This window comes from Schistocerca serialis, chromosome 1 (genome assembly GCF_023864345.2).
Source record: "Schistocerca serialis cubense isolate TAMUIC-IGC-003099 chromosome 1, iqSchSeri2.2, whole genome shotgun sequence".
NCBI classification, from domain to species: domain Eukaryota; kingdom Metazoa; phylum Arthropoda; class Insecta; order Orthoptera; family Acrididae; genus Schistocerca; species Schistocerca serialis.
This window is the reverse complement of record NC_064638.1, coordinates 518,762,976-518,785,697: the sequence shown is the minus strand read 5'-3', so window position 1 is coordinate 518,785,697 and position 22,722 is coordinate 518,762,976. Positions and strand designations below refer to the sequence as shown.

The following is a 22,722-nucleotide window of genomic DNA, read 5'->3' as shown; positions in this document are numbered from 1 at the left end:
AATCTTTTAAGTTATCATATTGCTACCCTTCTTCATAAAATATTAGGTGTATGTATACTAGAAGTTTTTTCCTAGCATACTTACACGGCAGTATTAATGAAAAGTTAATCTATTGTCCTCGGAGTCTATTATTTGTCCAAAAGTTTTTTATGGTGTTTGAGACGAAATTTGTGTCTGTTTATGTCCAACTGGTTAAATTTGATAACAATTAAAACTTGCTTACTGTTATGGTACTTGACGCGGCTATGAATTGGAAGATATATTTACATTTATGCTTGTACAGTGAAGAATTCATCTTACATTTCGAGGAGGATTGTTTTTGGTTGTTTCTGGGAATAAATATTTTTGTATTTCATGACATTACATATACTTTGAATTTCAGTGCTGTTTGATTTTATGGAAACTGCATAAACATAAATTATGGAAATACGAGTGCTTGGGTAGCTTTTGTCCTATATTTGTAACTGGAAAGACAGGAAGTTGGACTCATCTGCTTGCAATGTCATTTTCAACTCTATAGTCAACATTTAAATACAGCTATTAAAATTAAAGTATTGATAAGGATTTGTTGTGAGGAGAGAATACTAGATTGAAATTTCAAACTGAAGCAACTTTTGTCCATTATCTCAAGTGCATTTTTACTGTGAAACATGCTTAGTGTGATGAAATTATTTTTCAGAGCACCCGAGATTTTGAAAACTGTTATAGATGAAAACTTTGTTATATATCAGAACTTTATAAGTTAGCTTGAATTATGTTTGAAAGTTGCTCAAGAAGAGATTTTGTAATTTTTGAAAGTATTGAACATATATTGAATGATTATTATTTAAGAATTTATACACCATGGCCAGAACGTTTTGTAATGTGGGGAAGAAGGCTGAGCATTGTTGTTGAAGTAAGAGCTGACAGTGAGTATTATGATGTTACATTAAGCAGTCTATAAATGCTGTGTTGATGAAATGTGCAGATTCTGTTTGTATTTTAATGAGATACTAGTGTTATAGGTGCATTGTAGTATTTTGGAGTTAACAATTATAATGAGATTGCATTTGTGTAGGGAACTTTATTCCATAGTGTGGTGGGTGTGATCAGTTGTATCATGTAATATATATTTGTTTAGCTGCAGTCTGAATGAATTAGGTTCTGTGTCTCTGCCATGCCTGCTACAGAAATTATACATACACCAGGATACGTTAAACTAAATGATGGAACCTTGTTTTGTGTGCAGCACTAAAATACAGAGCTCACCATTCTAGTAATGTTCAGAAGTCTAGTTGAGGTCAGCGAGCTCCTCATTGACAGCATTACTAAACACATATGAGAGGAACGCACACTAGAGAAAGAGAGAAAAAAATAGAATAATTAACATACAAAACCTAGCAAGCACAAGGAAAAAATGATCTGCACTTCACGCAAATAAACCCAGTGCCTCTGGCAGCGTGCACGGAACTACTGAAACACGTGCAAAAATTTGACACTTGTGCACTAACAAACACACACATGGTATGTGGCTGCAGGTCGCTACATCAGCCCACATGGTACGTGGCTGCAGGTCGCTACATCAGCCCCCTCAGCGGGAGCGGAGCGCCATCCAGAAAACACACCAGGCCAGATCTCATGGTAAGCTGTGTTGCGGGAGCTTCTGGCGCAGTCAGTGCGGGTGACCGGGTCATTTCTGTTGCTGGAACGGGTGGTGGGTGAGGCAGTAGTTGTCTGTTCACTGGGGGTGGCTCATGGAAAACTTAGTCCAGCTTCACTCTGTCAGTGGTGACAGTGGTATGTTTCTCCTTCAGGAGGATGTCCAGTGTGCAGTCTCCTCTACTGACAATCTGATGTGAACTGGTGTAGGGCGACTGGAGAGCCGGTTTGATGTCGTCACTACATAACATCACGTGAGAGCATGATCTGAGGTTCTTGTGCACGAACAGTGGGCTGATGATGTGACTGGATTGCTGTGGGGGCTATATAATCTGGATGTGCTCTCTGAGATGGCCAGCGAGGGTATAAGGATCCACTTCTTGTCTTGGAGCTGCTTCTACAAAATCACTGCGTAGTCTCAGCATTTCCCCATATACTAGCTTGGCCAAGGAACCACCCAGGTCGGGTCTGTATGTGTTTTGGAGTCTGAGTAGGATGATTGGTAAAGCCTCAGTCCACCCATTTGCATGGCACATCAGCATTATGTTTAGGGTGTGATGCCATCATTCAACCATTCCATTGCTTGCTGAATGGTAACTGGTTGTCCAAAGACATTCACACCACAAAGTACTGACAGTTTTGCAAACAATTTGGACTCAAATTGTCTGCCTCTATCAGTGGTGACATGGAGCGGGCATCCAAACCGAGACATCCAATGTGACACAAATGCATACGCCAAGGTTTCGGCTGAGATATTACCTATTGGTACTGCTTCCAGCCAATGAGTGAATCTGTCGACATCAATGTGAACATGTGTGAATTGCACTGTGATATCAGGGAAATTACCTACTGGCGTATGTATGTGTCTGCCAACTTTACTGCTTTGACACCAGAGACAACACTCCGTCCACTCTCTCTTTGCTCCCAGCCACACGAAACGATCTAGAACTAGACACAGTGTAGGTCTCGTACCTGAGTGTCTCAGGCTGTGTAGGGAATGCTTGCCGTCGGAACTTTGGAGGCAGGTGTGGAAGTGGCTTGGCCGTGGACACATCGCAATACTGTTGCACGTCAGTGCCAGGAATGTCTACGGGTTGCAGTTGCAATGAAGACAGCGTGTTTTGTAACAGGTTTTGCAGCTCTGGGGCTGACCTCTGTGTTTTTGCGAGTGCTGCATAGTCCAGTGGAGAGACGCTTCCAATGTGAGAGAGACAGTCTGTGACGATGTTGTCAGTTGCGGAAATGTGTTGAATGTCTGTGGTGAATTGGGCAACGTATAGCAATTGATTGTGTTGCCTCAGCAAGCAGTTCAGATTACTTTGCTGGAAGGGGAATGTCAGCGGCTTGCGGTCTGTCAATACTGTGAAGGCACGAGCCTCAATGTGAGGACCAAAATATTTGACAGACTCTCCCATCGCAAGCAGTTCGCTGTTGCCTGATATTCCATTGTTTTTTTTTTTTTTTTTGTGCTGTGGTCAGCTTTTTAGAGAAGAACATTAGCAGCTGCCAGGACTCATCAATGCGTTGTTGAAGCAAGCATGCTGCCTACTGCTGTCTGGCTCACATCTACAACTGCAGTCAACAGTGTATTCGGCTCAGGATGTGTCAAAAATGCCGGGTCTGCTACCACTTGTTTTATTTTCTGAAATGCCACGATCATGTCGTCCATCCAGGTAATTGTTGAATTGCATTTAGCCTTCAGGCCTGCCAGCTTGGCTGTCAGCAGCTCCTGAACTTCAGCTGTAAGCAGAAGATGCCGCCAATAAAAGTTCAACATTCCTAGGTGGCATCTTAATTCCTTGCATGTGGCCAGCCAGGGCGGCCGGTGGATAGCCTCTATTTTGTGCAGCAATGGTAGCGAGCCTGAAGGAGTAATGCGGTGGCCTAGGAAGTCAACTTGTGACTGTCTGGAGATACACCTTGCCACATTCAGCACAATTCCATACTCACTTAGTCATTGAAAAACCTCAACAAGATGCTGGCAATGTTCTTCTGGTGAGGCTGAGAAGACCAAAACGTTGCCCAGGTTCGCAAAACAGAATCACAGGCCTTGCAGCAGTGAATCGACAAATCTTTGCCATGTTTGCATGCATTACAAAGACAGTCATAAATTTGCTTTCAAATAAGCTATATGGTGTAATAATGGCTGTCTTCAGTATATCTTCATTGGCCACCGGAATCTGTGCATATACTTTGGCGCAATCTAGTACACTATACACACAAGCGCCGCTCAACATATAATTGAAGTCATAGAGTGGAGGTATTGGGTACCCGTCAGGAATTGAGCAGACATTCAGTGCTCTGTAATCCCCACAAGGCCGCCATGCACCACCCTTTTTGGGGACGAGGTGTAACAGTGAATACTAGGGGCTGTCAGACAGATGCATGATGCCCTCTTTGATCATGTTATCAAACTCAGTCTTGGCTATCTTCAAACGGTGCAGCACCAGGCGTCAATTACCGTGGGCGACAGGAGATCAGTGGCCCCTCAGTTGTCCTGATATAGTGCTTAGTGTTGTGTCTGACATCCTTCAGTATGCCCAGTGGCTTTGTTAACACTGGACAGGCCTTCAAAAGCACGGCGTACTCATCGTCAGTGGTGGTAATCAGCCAGACTGATTGGGTGGATGTCTGGTGCTCGAAACCTGCGGCCGTCAACCTGGTGATCTGGTCTACAAGGCAGGTGTCAGTCATATCTGGCAAAAGGTTACAGTATGCCAAGAAATCCACTCCTATTATTGGCTTTGCCACATCTGCCACCGTGAAATTCCACAGGAATGCGCGGCGGAGGCCAGGCTCCAGCTCTTTTCTCTGCAAGCCGTATGCTGCACTAGACGAATTATTCGCAGCCACCAGGCAAAATGATGTACGTGGTCAGCATTGATGTAGCATCATACACAGGGAAATGTATAAGTTGGAGCCAGTATCGATCAAGTATTTACAGCCAGTGTGTCAATCACTGACGAATAGATGCTGTGATGTTGGCCGGCAATTGGACGAAGTGCCTGCTGTGCCAGGTGACAGCGCAGGTGAGCAGGACGCAGCATTGCTGCAGGAGCGTCTCCTGTATCTTGGTCGGCTCTGATCACCAACACTGCAACATGCTACCAGCTGGCTAACCTGTTGCGTCAGTTGATCGACCTTCACCACTAATACATCATAGTCAGCTTGCGCCACCATGGTGGCTGTACTCATGCTCTGTATGGCTGATACCATAACAGACGCAGGTGAGATGGCATCCAGCACCCTGTCGGCCAATTCTGCCAAGGCATCTAACGACATCTCTGACTGCGTTGCGATAATCATCTTGATAGATGGAGGTAAGCAACTCCTCCATATTGTACGCAGCAGATGATCAGGTAAGCTACCAGCATCAATTTTACTTCTAAGATGCCACAGATACTGTGATGGTTTTTGGTTTCCAATATCTTCTTGAGTTAGTATCTGACGGATGCCCCCTTCTTGTGAGGCAGATACATGACAGATCAGTTCCATCTTCAACCATTCGTATGCATTCTCTTCAGGTGGTGCGACAATGGTATCTTGCACTTCTGCCACATACTGCTGCTCCAACTGCCTCACCACCAATGCAAAATTAGATGTGTCTGCGGTAACGCCTGAATAAAAAATAAAAATAAAATAAAATAAAAAAAAAGCCTCTACCTGGAAAAACCACAGTGCCAGATTTTGTGGCCAGAACAGCAGTAGCCTCATGGCTAGTCTAGATACTGCCAGGTTAGTAGCTGCTGGAGTCTCATTCATTCTTTACTGGTGTTACGAACATGATGGCAGGCCAGATCATGTCGCGGTCACCACTTTAGCCACAGTGTAAATGAATTAGGTCCTGTGACTCTGCCACACCAGCTACAGAAATGATGCATATATCAGAATATGTTAAAATAAATGACATAACTTTATTTTTGTGTGCGCCACTAAAATACAGAGCTCACGATTCTAGTAATGTTCAACAGTCTAATCAATGTGAGTGAGCTCCTCATTGCTAGCATTCCTAAGCACATATGAAAGGAACACACACTAGAGAAAGAGAGAGAAAAAATAGAATAATAAACATACAACAAGGAATAAATAACCCATGTGTCGCATGAATAAACCCAGCGGCTCTGGCTGCACGTGGAGCTACTGATGTACATGCGAAAATTTGACACACACACACACACACACACACACACACACAGTAGGCAGCTGAGGTTTGCTAAATTTGTATCTGGGAAGCAGATGAACATTTGTAAAGAATTTACTGAGTCTGATGGTAATATGAAGATGTATAATGATCTCATGGGTTCATGGTAGAACATGTCTTGACACAATTAAACTAGTAAAACAGTTAATTACAAGAAATGTTTGGGAAAATGTGCTGTTGCTGACCAATAAATTTTTACACAGTACTCTAATAAACACTCACTCAGACAGATAAAACGCCATGTGGAATGTTGGGTTTATGGCTTATCAGCTTATGATTAGAATCCTACTGCAGAATCTGAACGTGCAATAACAATAAACAAGGCTAAGGTCATAAGAGGGGGAACAAGAGATGGATTAGGGGTGGGAGGCAAGAGACATAGAAAGTGGAAAGGAGGAGATGGACAGAGAGAGGGGCAGCAGGAAATGGAGAGATAAGGGGAGGACGAGAGGGACATAGAAAGACAGAGGAGGTGATGGACAGAGAGGATGGGAGAGAGAGGGGACAGGGGGAGATGGAGAGAGAGAGAGAGAGAGAGAGAGAGAGAGAGAGAGAGAAGGAGGTGATGGGCAGATATAGGGGGAAGGGGGAGATGGGCAAAGAGAGGGGGAGAGAAGGAGATTAGGACATTAGAAATGTTTGCTTTCTCTTTTCCATTTCACCAGACTATGCCACAGCAATGTGTGGTCTGGAACAGCTAGTTGTGTCGTGAGCATTTGAAACTGCTGTTGGATTACACTTAGAGTTTTTGTGCACTAAGTTGTAAAAATGTAAATATGGTATAAGAATATTTTTCAACACAGTTCTGTTTCTTTACATATTTTAAACCATGACTGAGTCACGGAACATCAAAAGCTTGATCTGTGGCACTTCACATTCAACATATTTTAGTTCATCCTATGTAAACACAGGCTGTTGTAAAATAAGACTTATATCTTTTCTATATGGCAAAATGATTATTGTAATTTAAGATACATGATTTTTGTAATGATAGCTTTTATATGGAGACTATTTGTAATATTTGTCATTTATTGTTATTGTATGAGATGAAAATTTACCAAGTTATTGCCATGATAGGCAGGACTTCGTCATTTCATATGCAAATGTCATGCCTGAAAACTTACACAAATTATGTTAGCCAAAGGAGCCAAGTTACTCCAAGTCTTCCGCAACTAATGAAGAACTCTCAAAGGCCAAGAAAAATCTCATCAGAAAGTGTGATAATTCTTTGTCAGAAGATGAGCTTGATGTAACGAAATTGCCAGAGACTTTGGAAACAGATGAAAGTGATTTTGATCCTTCAGATGGTACAGTTGTCAAAGATTTGCTGCTCATTAACTACAAGTGTCAAATAATCATTTTCCAAATGGCTTTGTTACGGTCGTCAAAATAGTTGGGGGTAAAAGAGGGAAGCAAACTTTCCACAATGTTTGTATTATTAAAAAAGTTGCAACAATGAAGTAATGAGGCTTCACTCCACTGATTCAATGAAAATTACATTTGTGCCAAAAGAATGTGATATATTCACTGCCCCATTCTGTGACATGATTGGCAAGCTGCTTCCACCAAGCTACGGGCTGACTGGACATAGAATCCTGTACAAATTTCCAGGGAGGATTAGAGTAAAAGAAGTTTAAGGTTTTTTGTCAGTAAAAGTTTTTTGTAGTGTGTTTTGAATAAAGGATTGATAATTACATTCATAGAAATGGGTGTTCCATTGATACCTAGCTTATCAGAATTTTACAAAACATTCAGCTGTCAATGGAAGTCACTGAGATGCCTTTACAGGGGTCATAATCATATTGCACTACACTAACATCTATCCCAAGACCATTCTGCAAGGGTTTGATTATAAAGCAAATTTGAGGGGTCAATGTAGCCTCGCATCATGGGGTGGCATTGACCCCTTTAGATATACATATATATATTTTTTTCCCCCTACTAACCTATGAAAATCATAATATACACAGTGCACTATGGATGCTTGTATAGAAAAAATGTACAGTAATAAATATCACCATTAACAGAAATTGATATATGCATGAGATATTCTACAAAAACATCAAGAAAGTGGTCAATCTTCCGCCAAATGACAGTATAAACCAAATGTAACACTGTCTGAAATGATCCTTTGCAGAATCCATATATGAAACAGTAATAGTAATAGAGCCAATTGTAAAGCCACCGGATTCATGTTGGGACCAAAAGTTATACTGTAATTGTAAAGTAATTAACTGAAATAATTAAAGTATTGTTATCTATGCATACTTCATAAAATTTTAAATGTTGCCACTACAGTTGGTTACATTTTGACCTCTATCATTACAAAGAGTAATAATTTCTATAACAGGGTAGTTAAAGAAGCTACACAGGTCAAAATATCTGCTGATGTGATAATTAAAAATGGTAATTTGCAGCTAAATACATCATGGGACCTGCCCATCAGGAAGTTAAAGCAAGTGCTGCATATGTGGATAAGAAACATTGTCTTATGTAATGGCAAACAGAGCACCAGTAATTTCACAGTCAATACCACAGCTGTATAAGGATGAGGGCATCAATCATAAGGGGAACACTCGGCCAAAAAATTGTGTAATGTATAACCACTTGAAAACCCATTAAGATTTTATTCAGTCGTATCACTGTGAGGAAGGTTAGATTATTGTTTTTCCAATCTAACTAAGATCAAGATCAGGAATAAATAACATTCAGTGTTCAGCTGACATTACACAAGAGAATCCGAGCTTCCCTTTGTGATTACACCTCATTGGGCCTGATTTGATTTGTGTGTTACACTTCCAACTCTGTGGGGAGTGGCTTTGTTTCCATCTTGTCATGGGGACGAATATCATCTAGGACACTTGATTATCCTCAACAATGTTACGTGACCTGCTTGTGATTGCATTCTACTGCCATCAATGCTCTTCAGTATCTTTCTGTTTCATGGTGTATATAATTACAGACAGTTCCTATCTATTGACTGTACAATGCGTAACACAATTAAGGGATACATTTTTTGGAACCCTGTAACTGTCTCCCACTGTGATGCAGATGTTTCACATTTGACTCGGAAGTGCCTACAGCCTTCCTCTGTAAAGGTGCAAAAGTGTGGCACCCTGTAACATCACCCCTGTTACATCACTCTTGGGCTCAACAACACATCAAACATCAAGGTGTCAACGTGTCAAAACAAGTGAAAAAAATGCCAGAGCTCAGTTCATGTGATGTGTAAGGTGGGTTAATGGTGTCACATGGCACCAAATTTCACCATAATTCTGTCCAGCTCCACCATGGATGTGTCACACAATGGGAAGGTCATGAACCTCCTCTTACCCACATTTCATCCCTTCTTCTAACGCCGTTGCGATGAAAGTTAGAAGTGCAACACCCTGCATTGAAATCTCATGGTTTTCTTAAAAGTGGCCACAAAAAACATTTCAGACACACCACTGCTCAGAACCAACATCAAAAGGGCTCAAGGGGTGATATAAAGGTTGTCAATGAAACTACCCCTTTCAATGGGCACTGATTCCCATATACTTTGCAGCAGAAAATAGCAGTTCGCAGTACAACGAGCAATAGATGGCATTCTTGACAATCTTTGATGCTGCTGATATTTTCAATTCTTCTCTAAGGACATTGTAGGGTTGCATCCACAATGAATGTGATTGCGTCATTTTGGAGAGCAGCATGACCATGGTATTTGACTCGTGTACAGGTTGCAACCACTAAGGACTGTTTAAAATCATGCAACAAAAGGGTTCTTACGCATTTTCAGCCCTGCTACTGCACGGCCTTCTGTGGCATGATCACAAAGGCGTGTGACATTGATACGTGCATGAATAAAACAGCAAAGTACCTCTATGACATCCCAGTTTGGCAACACCATTGACGGCAACTGCCCACCTTTATTAAGAATTTTAAAAATGTACCTACACAGAGAAAACCTAAGAATTAGTCCAAGGCACCTGAGAACAGGCACACCCTTGAAATCCCTCCAATTCTATATGCCTGCCTGCTCACAGAAACCCCACAAAGAATGTCTGGTCAGAGGTGAGAAAGCTAGTGAGATCAACTAACCACATGATTCATCCATAATCAATTCCGGAACTGTGTACTTCATACAGCCATTTTATTGGTTATAAATTCTATGTGGTACTGATATTACCAAAGTACATAAAAACTCAGTTGCACAGAGGAAAAAAAAAAATCACTCAATGGAATGGCATGCTCTTTCAGTTATGATGTATACCTACATCTACATAATACTCCGCAAGCCATTATATGATGTATGGTGGATGGTGAAGAGTACCTTGGGCCACTACTAGCCATATCCTTTCCAGTTCCACTCGCAAGCAAAGCAAGAGGAAAACAGCTCTCTATATCACTCTGTAGGAGCCATAATTTCTCTTATCTTCATGATCCTTAAGTAAAATGTAAATATAAAACCAAACTGGAATCCCATCCACACCTGGAGACTTACTTGTTTAAGCTATTTCAGTTGCTTCTCTATGCCCAGGGTGCCTATTATTATGCCCTCCATACAGGAGTCTGTGTGGTAGTCGAAACAATTATACACTGATAGAAAAAATCTTAACACCAAAAAATAAGTAATATAGAGTAATGAAATTTTGGCAATCCATTTGTCTAGGTAACATATTTAAGTGATTAAAACTGCAATATCACAGGTTAATGTAAGTGTGAGACAAGCCACTGCAAATGCGAAATGCTGTTTCATTAGTAACTGGTGTAACCACCAGAATGTTGAATGCAGACGTGCATGCATTGTGTTGTACAGGTGCTGGGTGTCAATTTATGGGATGGAGTTCCATGACTATTGCACTTGGTCAGTCACTCAGGGATGGTTAATGCTAGCTCCGGATGATGCTAGAGTTGTCATCTGATGATGTCCCATATGTTCTCAACTGGAAACAGATCTCATGATTGAGAAGGCCAAAGCAACATGATGACACTGGGTAGAGAATTTTGTAATCCAACAGTGGTACATGGGTGAGTGTTATCCTGTTGAGAAACTCCCCCTGGAATGCTGTTCATGAATGGCATCACCACACGCCGAATCATAAGACTGACATACAAATTTGCAATCAGTATATGTGGGGTAATCACGAGAGCATTCCTGCTGTCATACAAAACTGCACTCCAGACCATAACTCCAAATGTAGGTCCAGTGGTCCAGTGTGTCTAGCACACTGACAGGTTTGTTGCAGGTGCTCAACTCGCATCCTTCTAGCCAACGTATAGGCCTCACTGGCACTGAGGCACAACCACAGCACAAAAGAAAAGAACAAAAAACATCCACCCTGGCTTCCAATGAGCTCTCACTTGATCACTGAATTCGTATATGGTGGTGGCTTGGGCTTAGTGGAATTTTTCACTACAGGGCATCTGGCTTCAAGATGTCCTTGAAGTAATAGATTTGTAACAGTTCACTGTGTCACTATGATACCAACTGTAGCTCAAATTGCTGCTGCAGATGCACCAGAGCCATAGACCAAACATGATGGTCTTCCCTCTCAGTAGAGCCACGTGGCCATCCTGAGCCGAGTCTTCTTGTGACCAAACATTCTCATGACCGCCATTGTCAGCAGTCATGTACAGTGGCTACATTCCTGCCAAGTCTTTCCACAATATCACAGAAGGAACATCCAGCTTCTTGTGGCCCTATTACATGACCTCATTCAAACTCACAGTAATTTGGAGTCAGTGCAACGCACACTACAAGACATTTAGCTCAGAGCTGTCCTTGAATTAACTGCTTTGTAACAGTTTGTTGTGTCACTGTGGTGACAACTGCTGCTCAAATAGCTGTTGCAGATGCAAGATGGTGTCAGTTAATGCTAGTGATAACTATCATGGCAAAAATGCAATTAAAAGTGATGATAAGTATAAAGTGTGTGTTAAGGAGTTCAGTGCACAGAGTGTCAACGCTGGTTCCACGAGAAATGCTCAAAAGTGTTTGTAGAATTTGTAAAGAATGACTTTACTTGGACATGCTGCACCTGTGTCGAGGAAATACATGAACGAGAAATCATAAACAACATCAGAGACAAAGACGAAATAATAAAAGTGCTACAGAGTGATATCGATGCTTTAAACAATAGGTACATTGCTCTCAGTAAAAAATACAGCAACTTAGAAAAGAGACTATGTGTAAAAGAATCCCATCTGAATGACTTCCACACTTCAAGTATGGAAACATGGCACCGATCAAAAAACATCATCTCGTCGAGTATTGTGCGCGAGAAAATCAAAATGGTAAGCAAAATGACTGTGACCAATAAATTAGCTGCACTGGATTTTGAAGAATGTCACAAAATACCATGGGGAAAAAAACTGTTTGGCACTCCATTGCTAATAGATGCAAAACGTCCGACTTGAAAGTGCAGCAGTGTCCGCAGAAACATGAGGTGAAATTATTTGGGGACAGCCACACACGAAACATCTCAAATCTAATGTCAATGCAGGCCGGGAACAGTGTAAGTATTTACAGTGAAGTAAAACCAGGGGCAAATTTCGACACAGTTACTACTGGTATAAACAATGAATGCTCCGAACTCACAAAAAAGGACTGTGTAATACTGATTGACGCTGCAAACGATGTCAACAAAAACAATGCCAACAGATTCATCAAGAAACTGATCTTAGTAATACAATACTTACACTTCACCAATGTTACTGTAGCCACTCTACCACTCAGGTATGACCTGCCTGATTGGTCATGTGTCAATACAGAAATTAGGCAAACTAATGATAAACTGAGATATTTTTGTGCTAAATTTACAAATGTAAAATTATTAGATACTAGTGCCTACAAAAGGAACAGTTTCACTGGACATGGTGTGCACCTGAATCATCATAGCAAAAGAGTACTGATCACAAATATAAACCAAGTTACAGAAGATTTATTTATTTATTTATTTAGTGTATGGTGCTACACACATGGTTTACAAGCTACAGAAGAAATATTTTGGGGGAAAAAACCAACATTATTAAGCCTATAATTGTGCTGGGTGCTCCTTTACAGGGAAACTGCTGAAATGGACCAAATCTTATGGGGTTTGGTCCAAAAATAGTGACAAGCTTCCTGAAGAGGAAATTAAAACACACAAAAGTAAAAAACAATATTTTAATGGCTCAGAGAGGGAACAAAATAGATGTAAAGTAGACCCACTTACCACCCTGCAAGTCAACATTTGCAGCATTAAGAACAGGCTGTTAGAGTTGGAACATTTTTGTAAAAAAAAAAAAAAAAATGTGATTTACTGTGTGTCTCATAGCATTGAATAACAGAATATAAAGTAGATTTGTTCATACCTGGCAAGTACATTCTGGTGGCTATAATGTGTAGAAGTGAAAGAAAAAATGAAGGGGCCGCAATATTTATCAGACAATATATACAATTCTCTAAAATAGATGTAAGTTCATACTCTTCACAATTAAATAGCGAATTTACTTGTATAAGACTGATAGACCAAAATATTGTTATTTTTAGCTTCTAAAGGTCTCCAAACAGTGATGTTAACTTATTTTTCAAGAAATTTGAACAGCTGATGAGAAAAATCTTAAAGCTCAAAACAAATGTAGCAATATGTGGTGATGTCAACATTGACTTGCAAGACACAAAGGAACTCAACACAGAAACATTCTTAAACCTACTCAGATTACTAAATCTATATTATACCAACAATAGCCTGACATGTGGAAATGCCTGTTTGGACAATATTATAGTTAATTTTTCAAGAGACTTACATAGTGTAAGCATTGCAGATGACTGTTTTGCGGATCACGATCCTCTACTCCTAACATACCAGTGCACACAGTCAGGTAAGGATTATAAGGTTACAAATAAGAAGACAAGCTTGACATGGGTTAGAGGTCAGAAAGAGTAATAAGTTATTCAGACTCCCTCAGAAAGATAAACTGGTACTTTGTTTATGAATATGACACAGATCTCTCAACTGTTGAAACTCTATTTCATAATTTCCATAAGACATATACTGACTTACGGCACTCTTGCTCACCAATGAAAAGTATCAGTACTAAACCAAATAGAAAAGGTAAAAAGCTTAAATGGTACACTGATGACCTTGCTAGTATCCAGGAAAAGATGCTTTCACTGTACAAAACACACAAAAACGATGGTAAATGTGGAACAGAACAAAATGATACTTATTATAAAGACTACCTGAAATGTAAAAAACATTACGAAGCCAACCTTAAACTTGCTAAACAAGCTGCCTATGAAAATTACATAGAAGGAGCCCCAAACAAATTCAAGGCTGCTTGGGATATTATAAAATGAGAAATACTTCTAACCGAACACAAGATGTTCTACTTGAGCCAGAAGAGCTCAATAAATATTTTACAACTGCAGTAAATGAATTACAGTCACAAATTAAACAGTCAGACATACTAGCGGTTGATATACTTTCTGATCAGCTACATAAAGTTGCACCCACATATATAATAAATATTGTTAGAAAATGTTCAAACTCAAAAAGCATGGACCACTATTGGGTATCTAACTACACAATAAAAAGGACAATACACTTCATTTGCAATCCTCTTGCTTTTTTGCAGAAGTTGGAGTTTTCCCTGATCAGCTAAAAATTTCCAATGTTATACCTATATACAAAAAGGGTAAAAAACACCTCCCTGACAACTATAGATCAGTGTCTACTGTACCAACCTTTTCCAAAATATCTGAAGCATTTTTCCACAAACAGCTAACCAACTATTTTGAAAAGCATGAACTTCTCTGTAACAGACAGCATGGTTTTCGACAAGGGAAAAATATCACGTCTGCAGTCCTTGAAATAGTTATCAGACATTAACTGCATTTGAAAATAAACAAACAGTCTCACTTGAACTTTGCGATCTGAGTATGGCTTATCCCCTTTGACATCCTACTCACCAAACTAAAAGTATTATGGTATAAATAACACACAGTTAGAAATAATCAACTCTTATCTAAATAACAGGAGACAAATTGTGTCAATTCAAAATAGACACTCTTCTATGTATAGTGTCACATCTGGTATACCTCAGGACTCTCTCCTGGGTCCTTTCTTCTTCATTGTTGAAATTAATGATTTATCATCTTATGTTGGGCCTGAGTCAGTTATCTGCTAAGTGAATGATTAAGGTTTAATCAGCACAGATTGAGATCTATCAAAGCTACACAATAAATTACAGAACACACTGACCTTAACACTAAACTAGTTCTCAGCTAACAAACTTCTATGTAATCCGGAGAAAACTCAGCATCTGCAGTTGGGACTGGCTAAAGAGGCAGAACCAAAATCTGTAAAATTGCTTGGAATACACGTTGATTCCAAACTTAACTGGCAACCCCATATCAATCAGGTCTGCAAAAAGTTATTAAGGGTGTCCTATCTCATCTGGAAACCGTCTGGTCTAGTGAGTAACAGAACAGCTTACTTTGGATTTTTTCAGTCTCATATATCTTATGCGCTGTTACTATGGGGCCGCTAATGTCATGTCAGTGATTTACTACTGAAGCAGACAAAGGTGCTATGAATAATGTGCAAGGTTGGCCCAAGGGAACACTGTCGTCTCTTATTCATCAAAATGAAAATAATGACAGTGATATATCTTTATATTTATGCATCACTGATATATGCTAAACAGAACAGACCAAAATAAAACACCAGAGAGAATGTACACTTTCATGACACCAGAAACAAAGAGGGTACTGACATTCCTAGACATAGGCTGACAAAAACAGGCAACTCTCACAAAGTGAACTGTTTGAAATTATTTAACAGATTACCACTTACTGCACTCAATACACTTTTCAATAATTTTAAAAGTAAACTGCACAAACAGTTAACAGACAATCCATACTACAGTCTTACAGAAATCTTGGAGACTTTTAACATAGAAATTGAGTTTAAAGTCTATGACTGCAATACTGTACAATTGATTAATGTAGCATAAATAATTTGTACTTGTAATGTAAACACTAACTAATATAGTAACTTCTTATGTATCTTGACATCATTATAAAGCCTATTTCACTACATGTGGTCAATGGCAAATAAAGATAAAGGGAAGTACAATTGCCAGAGCCATCCACCGAACACAATGGTAGTGCCACATGGCGTCCAGAGTCATCTTCCATTGCCAGCAGTGGCTAAATTCCCATCAAGTCTTCCTGCAACATTGCAAAAGAAACATCCAGCTTCTCATAGCCCTATTACACGACCTCATTCAAATGCAGAGAGGTGTTGAGAATGGCATCTTTGTTCCCATAAAGGCATTCTTGATTAACATCAACTCAACATGACCAGTGTCAAAGGTAACTATTGCTCACAAATATTATAGCATATATTTAAAGCAAACCTGATTGCATCCTCATAGTGGCACTACTACTGCCACTCTTATGCAACTGGAGCAAAATTTTAACAGACATCATCTTTCAGATGTCGAAACACGCATACCAATTTTCACACACGTCACAGAACCCCTCCTTGGCGTTGCAATTATCTTTTCGTCAGGTATGCCTGAATGACCATCATGAGTGAACAATTTTTTTAAACACTTCAGCTTATTTGCATCTGACGTACAAGCTGCTCTGCAAAGCATGTTGATTAAGCAGGCCAATACCACTCCAACACAATATACCTTTAATGTAGGGGACCCTACATGTTGGGACTGGGAAAACTGTATCACGTAAGTTGCCCTGCAAAGCAGGTTGATTTGACAGGCCGATACTGTTCCTAGACAAATGTCTGTCGTGCAGGGCAGCCTATACGCTAGGAAGGGAAAAAAAAGTTTTTGCCCATATCTCTGAGACTACTGGTGCTCTGAGATTATAAACCCCACAGTGCTGATACTCTTTACGACTGCTGTTTCTGCTCCAAATCTGTCTGAAATTGTTGGGAAGATATCCCAAACATATGTACACTCTGCTTTCTGTATATATAACAGATATATACTTGTACCATTCTCTTCTTCCAACTTATGCAATTACTTACCATTGTCCTACAAGTACTGCCATTAACAATGTATGTTACACATATGTGAGACATACAACGGAAAGCTGAAGATTCAAAGGAGTACTTATTACTGGAGAGAATAAACAGAAATCCAGGCTGTTTAAAAAAAACTCTAAGTTTATCATTTGACAAGACATATGAAACAGAGCAGAGCAGAGCATACTATTACCTGTTTAGTATGCACTGCAAGCAATAACATTCATGATTAAGTGTGTCAGCTTGCTGTGAAGATTATCATGTTAACCAATTGTCAGGAGAGCATACACCATCATTGAAAATAATGACTAAAAGTAAATGCAAGGTGTTACAAAGTGCTGAGAAACAAGAATGTGTGAAATACGAGGGGGTACCCAAAGAAAACTGGAACAACATTGCCGTGGGTGTGTAGTACACATTTCTGCCACTAAGTGTGTATAACACAACTCATTGCCAGTTCAATGCGACCTGTGTTGTTGACCTGGCTTGTTCTGTTCATCTGCAGTGATAGTTTTTGATAGTGCTGTTTGTTCTTGTTTCATTTTTTATGGTGGCAAGTTTAAGTGAATATGTGCAGCTATGAAATTTTGTTTTCTGCTCACTAAAAATGCTGCTGAAACTGTTTCAATGTTGAAAATAGCTTACCAAGCTCAAGTACACTCAAGTGTACGAATGGCTTGCTCAATTTAAAAATGGTGATATGTCGACTGATGACAAACCTCGTCCTGGACGTCCATCAACAGCCTGAATCGACGAAAATACTGAAAAAAAAATTGAAAGCTACCACTGGCTGACAGCTGATCAACTATCCAAGATTTTGACATGTTCCACATCCACGAGGATCTCTTCAATACAGACCTATGGAATGAAAAACTAATCTAACCTAATCTAATCTAAGATTAGTGGCTTATCTTGTAGTTCAGTTCAGAACCGATTTGTGACAGACAGGAGAGTGGTTCTTCCACCACAACACAACTGACACACAGCCATCTCTGTTGACAGTTTTTGGCTAAAAATGGCACGGTTCTGCTGCCCCACGCACCTTACTCACCTGACCTCTTTCCGTGTGACTTTTTCTTATTTCCATACACGAAAAGGGGCATGAAAGGGCACTGAATTGTTAACATTGAAGAAGTCAAGAAAAAAACAAGGCAGGAGTTATAAGCCATTTCTAAAGATGACTACAAAAAATGTTTCAAAGAGAAGAAGCACCAGTGGGGCAAACGTGTTAGTTGTAACAGAGAGTATTTTGAAGGGGATAAGGCTTTTTTGTAAACGATTTGAAAATACATGGTTTTTAAAAGATAATTCCAGTTGGTTTTTTTGGGTGCCCCCTCATACAGTGCATGGTGCAGTGTATTATTCTAATACAGTGCACTGTATTATTCCAATACAGTCAACAAGGAGAAGAAAGAGCAGCCAAAGTGCTTAATTTAAATGTACCATGAGAAACCAATATATATGTCCTATATGGTAGATATCTATGCAGTGAACAGTAGAAGCAAATCCATGGAAACATTTCTTCTCCTCTCTCTCTCTCTCTCTCTTTTGTTTGTTTTTTTGCATAAAATTGCTCTCTATGAGTAAGAAAGAAACAACTACAGTAATTTTGCCACTTTCTATGACAGAACATAGTACCTAGTTTGAACTTCTAGTGGACGTATTAACTACAACTTCAGTACATCTATTCCTTTGTGAAATTTGTCATAAGTAGGATACACCTCTTTGAAATCAACAGCTCCACTGATGGAATAATACTAGGAACTAGGATGATCTTCAGAATTATAATGTAATAATAATTATATTGGTTTGTTACTCCAATTACCACAATTTCTGTTAAAATAACTCCACAACACCAAAACACCATGTGATATGCTCTCACTGCAATACACAACACAAAACACAGAGTAATGCAAAAAACTTACTGTTACATGGTGGTAAGAAATTAAACAAAATTCAATTATTCTTTAAGAAAAACTCTAAAGACCACAGATCCCTTATACTAAAACAGGAAATATAGCTAAACACCTCCAAAATTTTGTTAGTAGAATTAATGTTAATCTTGTATAATTGCCTATATCAAAGAATATGACTTCAACTCATGTTCATTGCAGAAATGTTGTCTATGTAATTAAAGCTTGTAAAGTGTTTCTGTTATCATAATGTTTGGTTGCAATAGAGTAACATAAGAAGTACCCTGTACACTTGGTATGTGATCAGTTTTGCAATTATATATACTATTGTGTGTCTCCAAAGAGTCATCAAGCATTTTCCTTGGTGTTTTGACAGATATTTGCAATTTCTGTCTTTGCATTGTGTAGCTGAAGTCAGCCCAAACAAATACTACTCAGTCACATCTTTCCTATGACACCCAGTGTCAACTGAAAGAGCCAGTTTGTTTCCTATTACAAACCAAATTATTTTTAAAGCAGAAACTTATGCACCCACATTAGTCAAATGCAATATTTGTTTTATTAGTGTATATTAACAGGCACAGCAGAACACTAAGTGTAACCAGTATTCTACCAGTAATAGCTCTGTTCTCATCCACGTTGACTTACCATCATGCAGCAATACTGCTCAGTCATTGCTGAAGTACTCTTTGTTCTTTGTGTTTTACTGTCCATATTAGGACATATTCATAAAAGAAACCTCACAGTTCACTACTTTGGGACAGTTCTATCCAACAGACATGTAAAATTCATCTTTAAAAGTAATTTTGTTTGTAACAGAAAAGAAACAGACACCACCCACTGACAATGGGTGTTGCATGAAAGATGTGATGAGCAGTATTTGTATGGGCTGACTCCAGGTACAAAACAGCAAAAACGAAATTTCAAATATTTGGCAAGACAGCAGAGAAAATGTGGATGATGAATCTTATGAATGATGCCATATATATAACTTGTTTACAGGCAATAAGTGGTATGTGTACCACTTTTGGTGGAAATCAGTCTAGTAGTTTAGGGGATGTTGAACAGACATGCATTTTCATAATACAAATATACGAAAAATGCACGTATGTGTGTATGCTCCTCATATCCTCCTAAACCACTGGATTGGTTGGTTGGTTGGTTAGTTTGGGATATAAAGGGACCAAACTACAGGGTCATCAGTCCCTTTTACCTGATGCAAGCAAGGCTCAAGGTACAAAAACACCCAACACCAGACCTAAAAAGAAAACAAATGGAACGAACAAAAAACGGGGAAAACATACACCACAAGGAAAAGTAGAAGGCGGAATTAAAACCATAGAGCATATGGTCTGGGCTGGCTGATCACAATAATAAAATAGGATGAGCCAGCCACTTTGCAGCACATTAAAATGACCACCCCAAAAACACAAGATGAGATGAACACATGTAGGGAAAAGACGAGCACCAAGGCAAACAAATACAAAGAAAGTGTGACAGAGTTAAAATGCAGGGAGGGTGGCAACCTCAGAGAGAAGGCTAAATGCCCACTCTTAGATGGTACAATAAAAAAACTCCTCACAAATAAAACGTAAAACTAAATCTGCTGTTGAGGCATTGTCACCCAACACCGAAGGCAGCGTGCTGGAAAAGTTAGAAGTCCACCCCAGAGCGACTGGTGGGTAGTCCAGCAAGATGTGGACGACAGTCATATGTGAGCCACAGTGAAACCGAGGTGGGTCCTAGCGATGGAGGAGGTAGCCATGTGTTAGCCACATATGGCCAATGTGGAGCCGTCAGAGAACCGAGTCCCTGTGAGAGGCTCACATGGAGGTCTTCCACACATTCGTAGTTTCCTTAAGGGCACGCAGTTTGTTGTACATACTGAGATTATGCCATTCCGTCTCCCAAAGCTGAAAAACCTTGCGATGTAATAATGATCGCAAGGTCAGTTACAGGGATGCCGATCTCCAGAAGCGGTTTCTGTGTCACTTGTTTGGTCAGCAAGTTCATTTCCTGGGATTCCGATGTGGCCAGGGGTCCACACAAACACCACGGAACAATTGGACCATTCCAGGGCATAGATGGACTCCTGGATGGTTGCTACCAAAGAATAGCGGGGGTAGAACTGGTCAATAGCTTGTAGGTTGCTCCAGAAGTCAGTACAGAGAAGGAACGACTCACCAGAGCATGAGCGGATGTGCTCAAGAGCACGAGAAATGGCCGACAGTTCTTCAGTGAAAACACTGCAGCCATCTGGCAAGAAGTGCTGTTCAATATGTCCTCCATGGACATACGTGAAGAAATGTGACCATCAGCCATCTAGCTGTCAGAGTAAACCACTTCATGGTCCCGGTACACGTCAAGAATCGAGAGGAGGTGACAGCAGAGAGTTGTGGGGTTTACTGAGTCCTTTGGACCATGTGAAAGGTCCAGGTGAAGCTTCAGCCTAGGTGCACACCATGGAGGTGTACGCAAATGGACCTCGAGTATAGGTGGTAAAGGCAAGGACTCCGCTTCAGACAGAAGAGATTGGAAGCGAACTGCAATCTTAAGCCCTGACCTGGGCCTCCAATGCGGGAGATGAACCGCTGTGGATGCGAAATGGAGATGGTAATTCAGATGCTCAGGAGAACTATGAATGTGAGCAACATAGCTAGCAAGCAGTTGTGCATACCTAACCTTCAATGGAGGGACTCTGGCCTCGACCAGGACGCTGGTCACCAGACTCATCCTAAAAGCTCCTGTTTCCAGTTGAATGCCACAGTGGTGCACTGGGTTGAGTAAACGCAATGCTGAGGGTGCTGCCGAACCATAAACCAGACTCCCACAGTCAAGGCAGGATTGAACAAGGACTCTGTAGAGCTGCAGCAGCGTAGAGCGATATGCACCCCAGTTGGTGTTGCTTAGGCAGCAGAAAGCATTGAGGTGCTGCCAGCACTTCCGCTTCAGCTGACAGAGATGAGGAAGCCACCAGTACTAAGAGACAATGTGTCTCCACTACAGTGAGTGGATCGTCATTAAGGTAAAGTTCTGGTTCCAGATAAACGGTACGATGCCAACACAAGTGTACGAAACATGACTTTGCGGCTGAAAACTAGAAGCTGCAGGCTAGAGCCCATGACTGTATCATGTGTATGGCTTTCTGTAGACACCACTCGTCAACATCAGTACCGGAGGAGCAGTACAAAATGCAGAAGTCATCTGCATACAGAGAAGATGATACTGACAGCCTGACAGCTGCTGCTAGACTGTTAATGGCCATTAAAAATAGAGATACACTCAATACAGAGTGCTGCAGTACCCAATTCTCCTGGATATGGGGGGAACTATGGGAGGCACTGACTTGGATATGGAAAGTACGGAGCAATAGGAAATTTTAGATAAAAATCGGGAGCAGGCACTGGAGATCCCACTCCAACATGTGGTAAGGATATGATGTCCCCAGGTCGTGTCGTAAGCTTTTCGTAAATCCAAAAGGACAGCAACTAGGTGTCGGCATCTGGAAAACGCTGTTTGGATGGCAAACTCAAGGGAAACTAGATTGTAAGTGGTAGAGCAACCCTGGCAGAATCCACTCTGGCATGGAGCCAGTAGGCCACGTGACTCCAGAACCCAACACAACTGCCAACTTACCATATGTTCTAACAGCTTACAAAGAACATTGGTGAGGCTCACGGGCCGATAGCTGTCCACATCAAGAGGGTTTTTACTGGGTTTGAGCACTGGAATGATGGTGCTCTTCCATTACTGTGATGGAAAGCTGCCATAACACTAGATCTGGTTGAAGATGACTAGGAGACGTCGCTTGTAGTCAGACGAGAGATGTTTGATCATCAGACTGTGGGTCCGATCTGGCCCAGGAGCTGTGTCGGGGCAATGTGCAAGGATGCTGAGGAGCTCCCACTCTGTAAATGGAACATTATAGGGTTCACTGTGATGTTCAGTGAAC

The 22,722-nt window shown here is 40.5% G+C and overlaps 1 protein-coding gene across 3 annotated transcripts in view; it reads right to left on the bottom strand.

Moving 5' to 3' along the window:
- LOC126474316 (probable ATP-dependent RNA helicase DDX60) overlaps nt 1-22,722 on the bottom strand; it is a 228,203-nt gene that overhangs the window by 174,244 nt on the left and 31,237 nt on the right. For 2 of the 3 annotated variants that reach the window (XM_050101792.1, XM_050101785.1), the window contains exon 2: nt 15,941-16,037. The exons of the other annotated variant lie outside the window; for it this stretch is intronic. In XM_050101792.1, coding sequence (XP_049957749.1) covers nt 15,941-16,004 — 64 coding nt within the window. In that variant the 5' untranslated portion in view covers nt 16,005-16,037. The remainder of the gene's footprint in view (nt 1-15,940; nt 16,038-22,722) is intronic. 3 annotated transcript variants of the gene reach the window in all.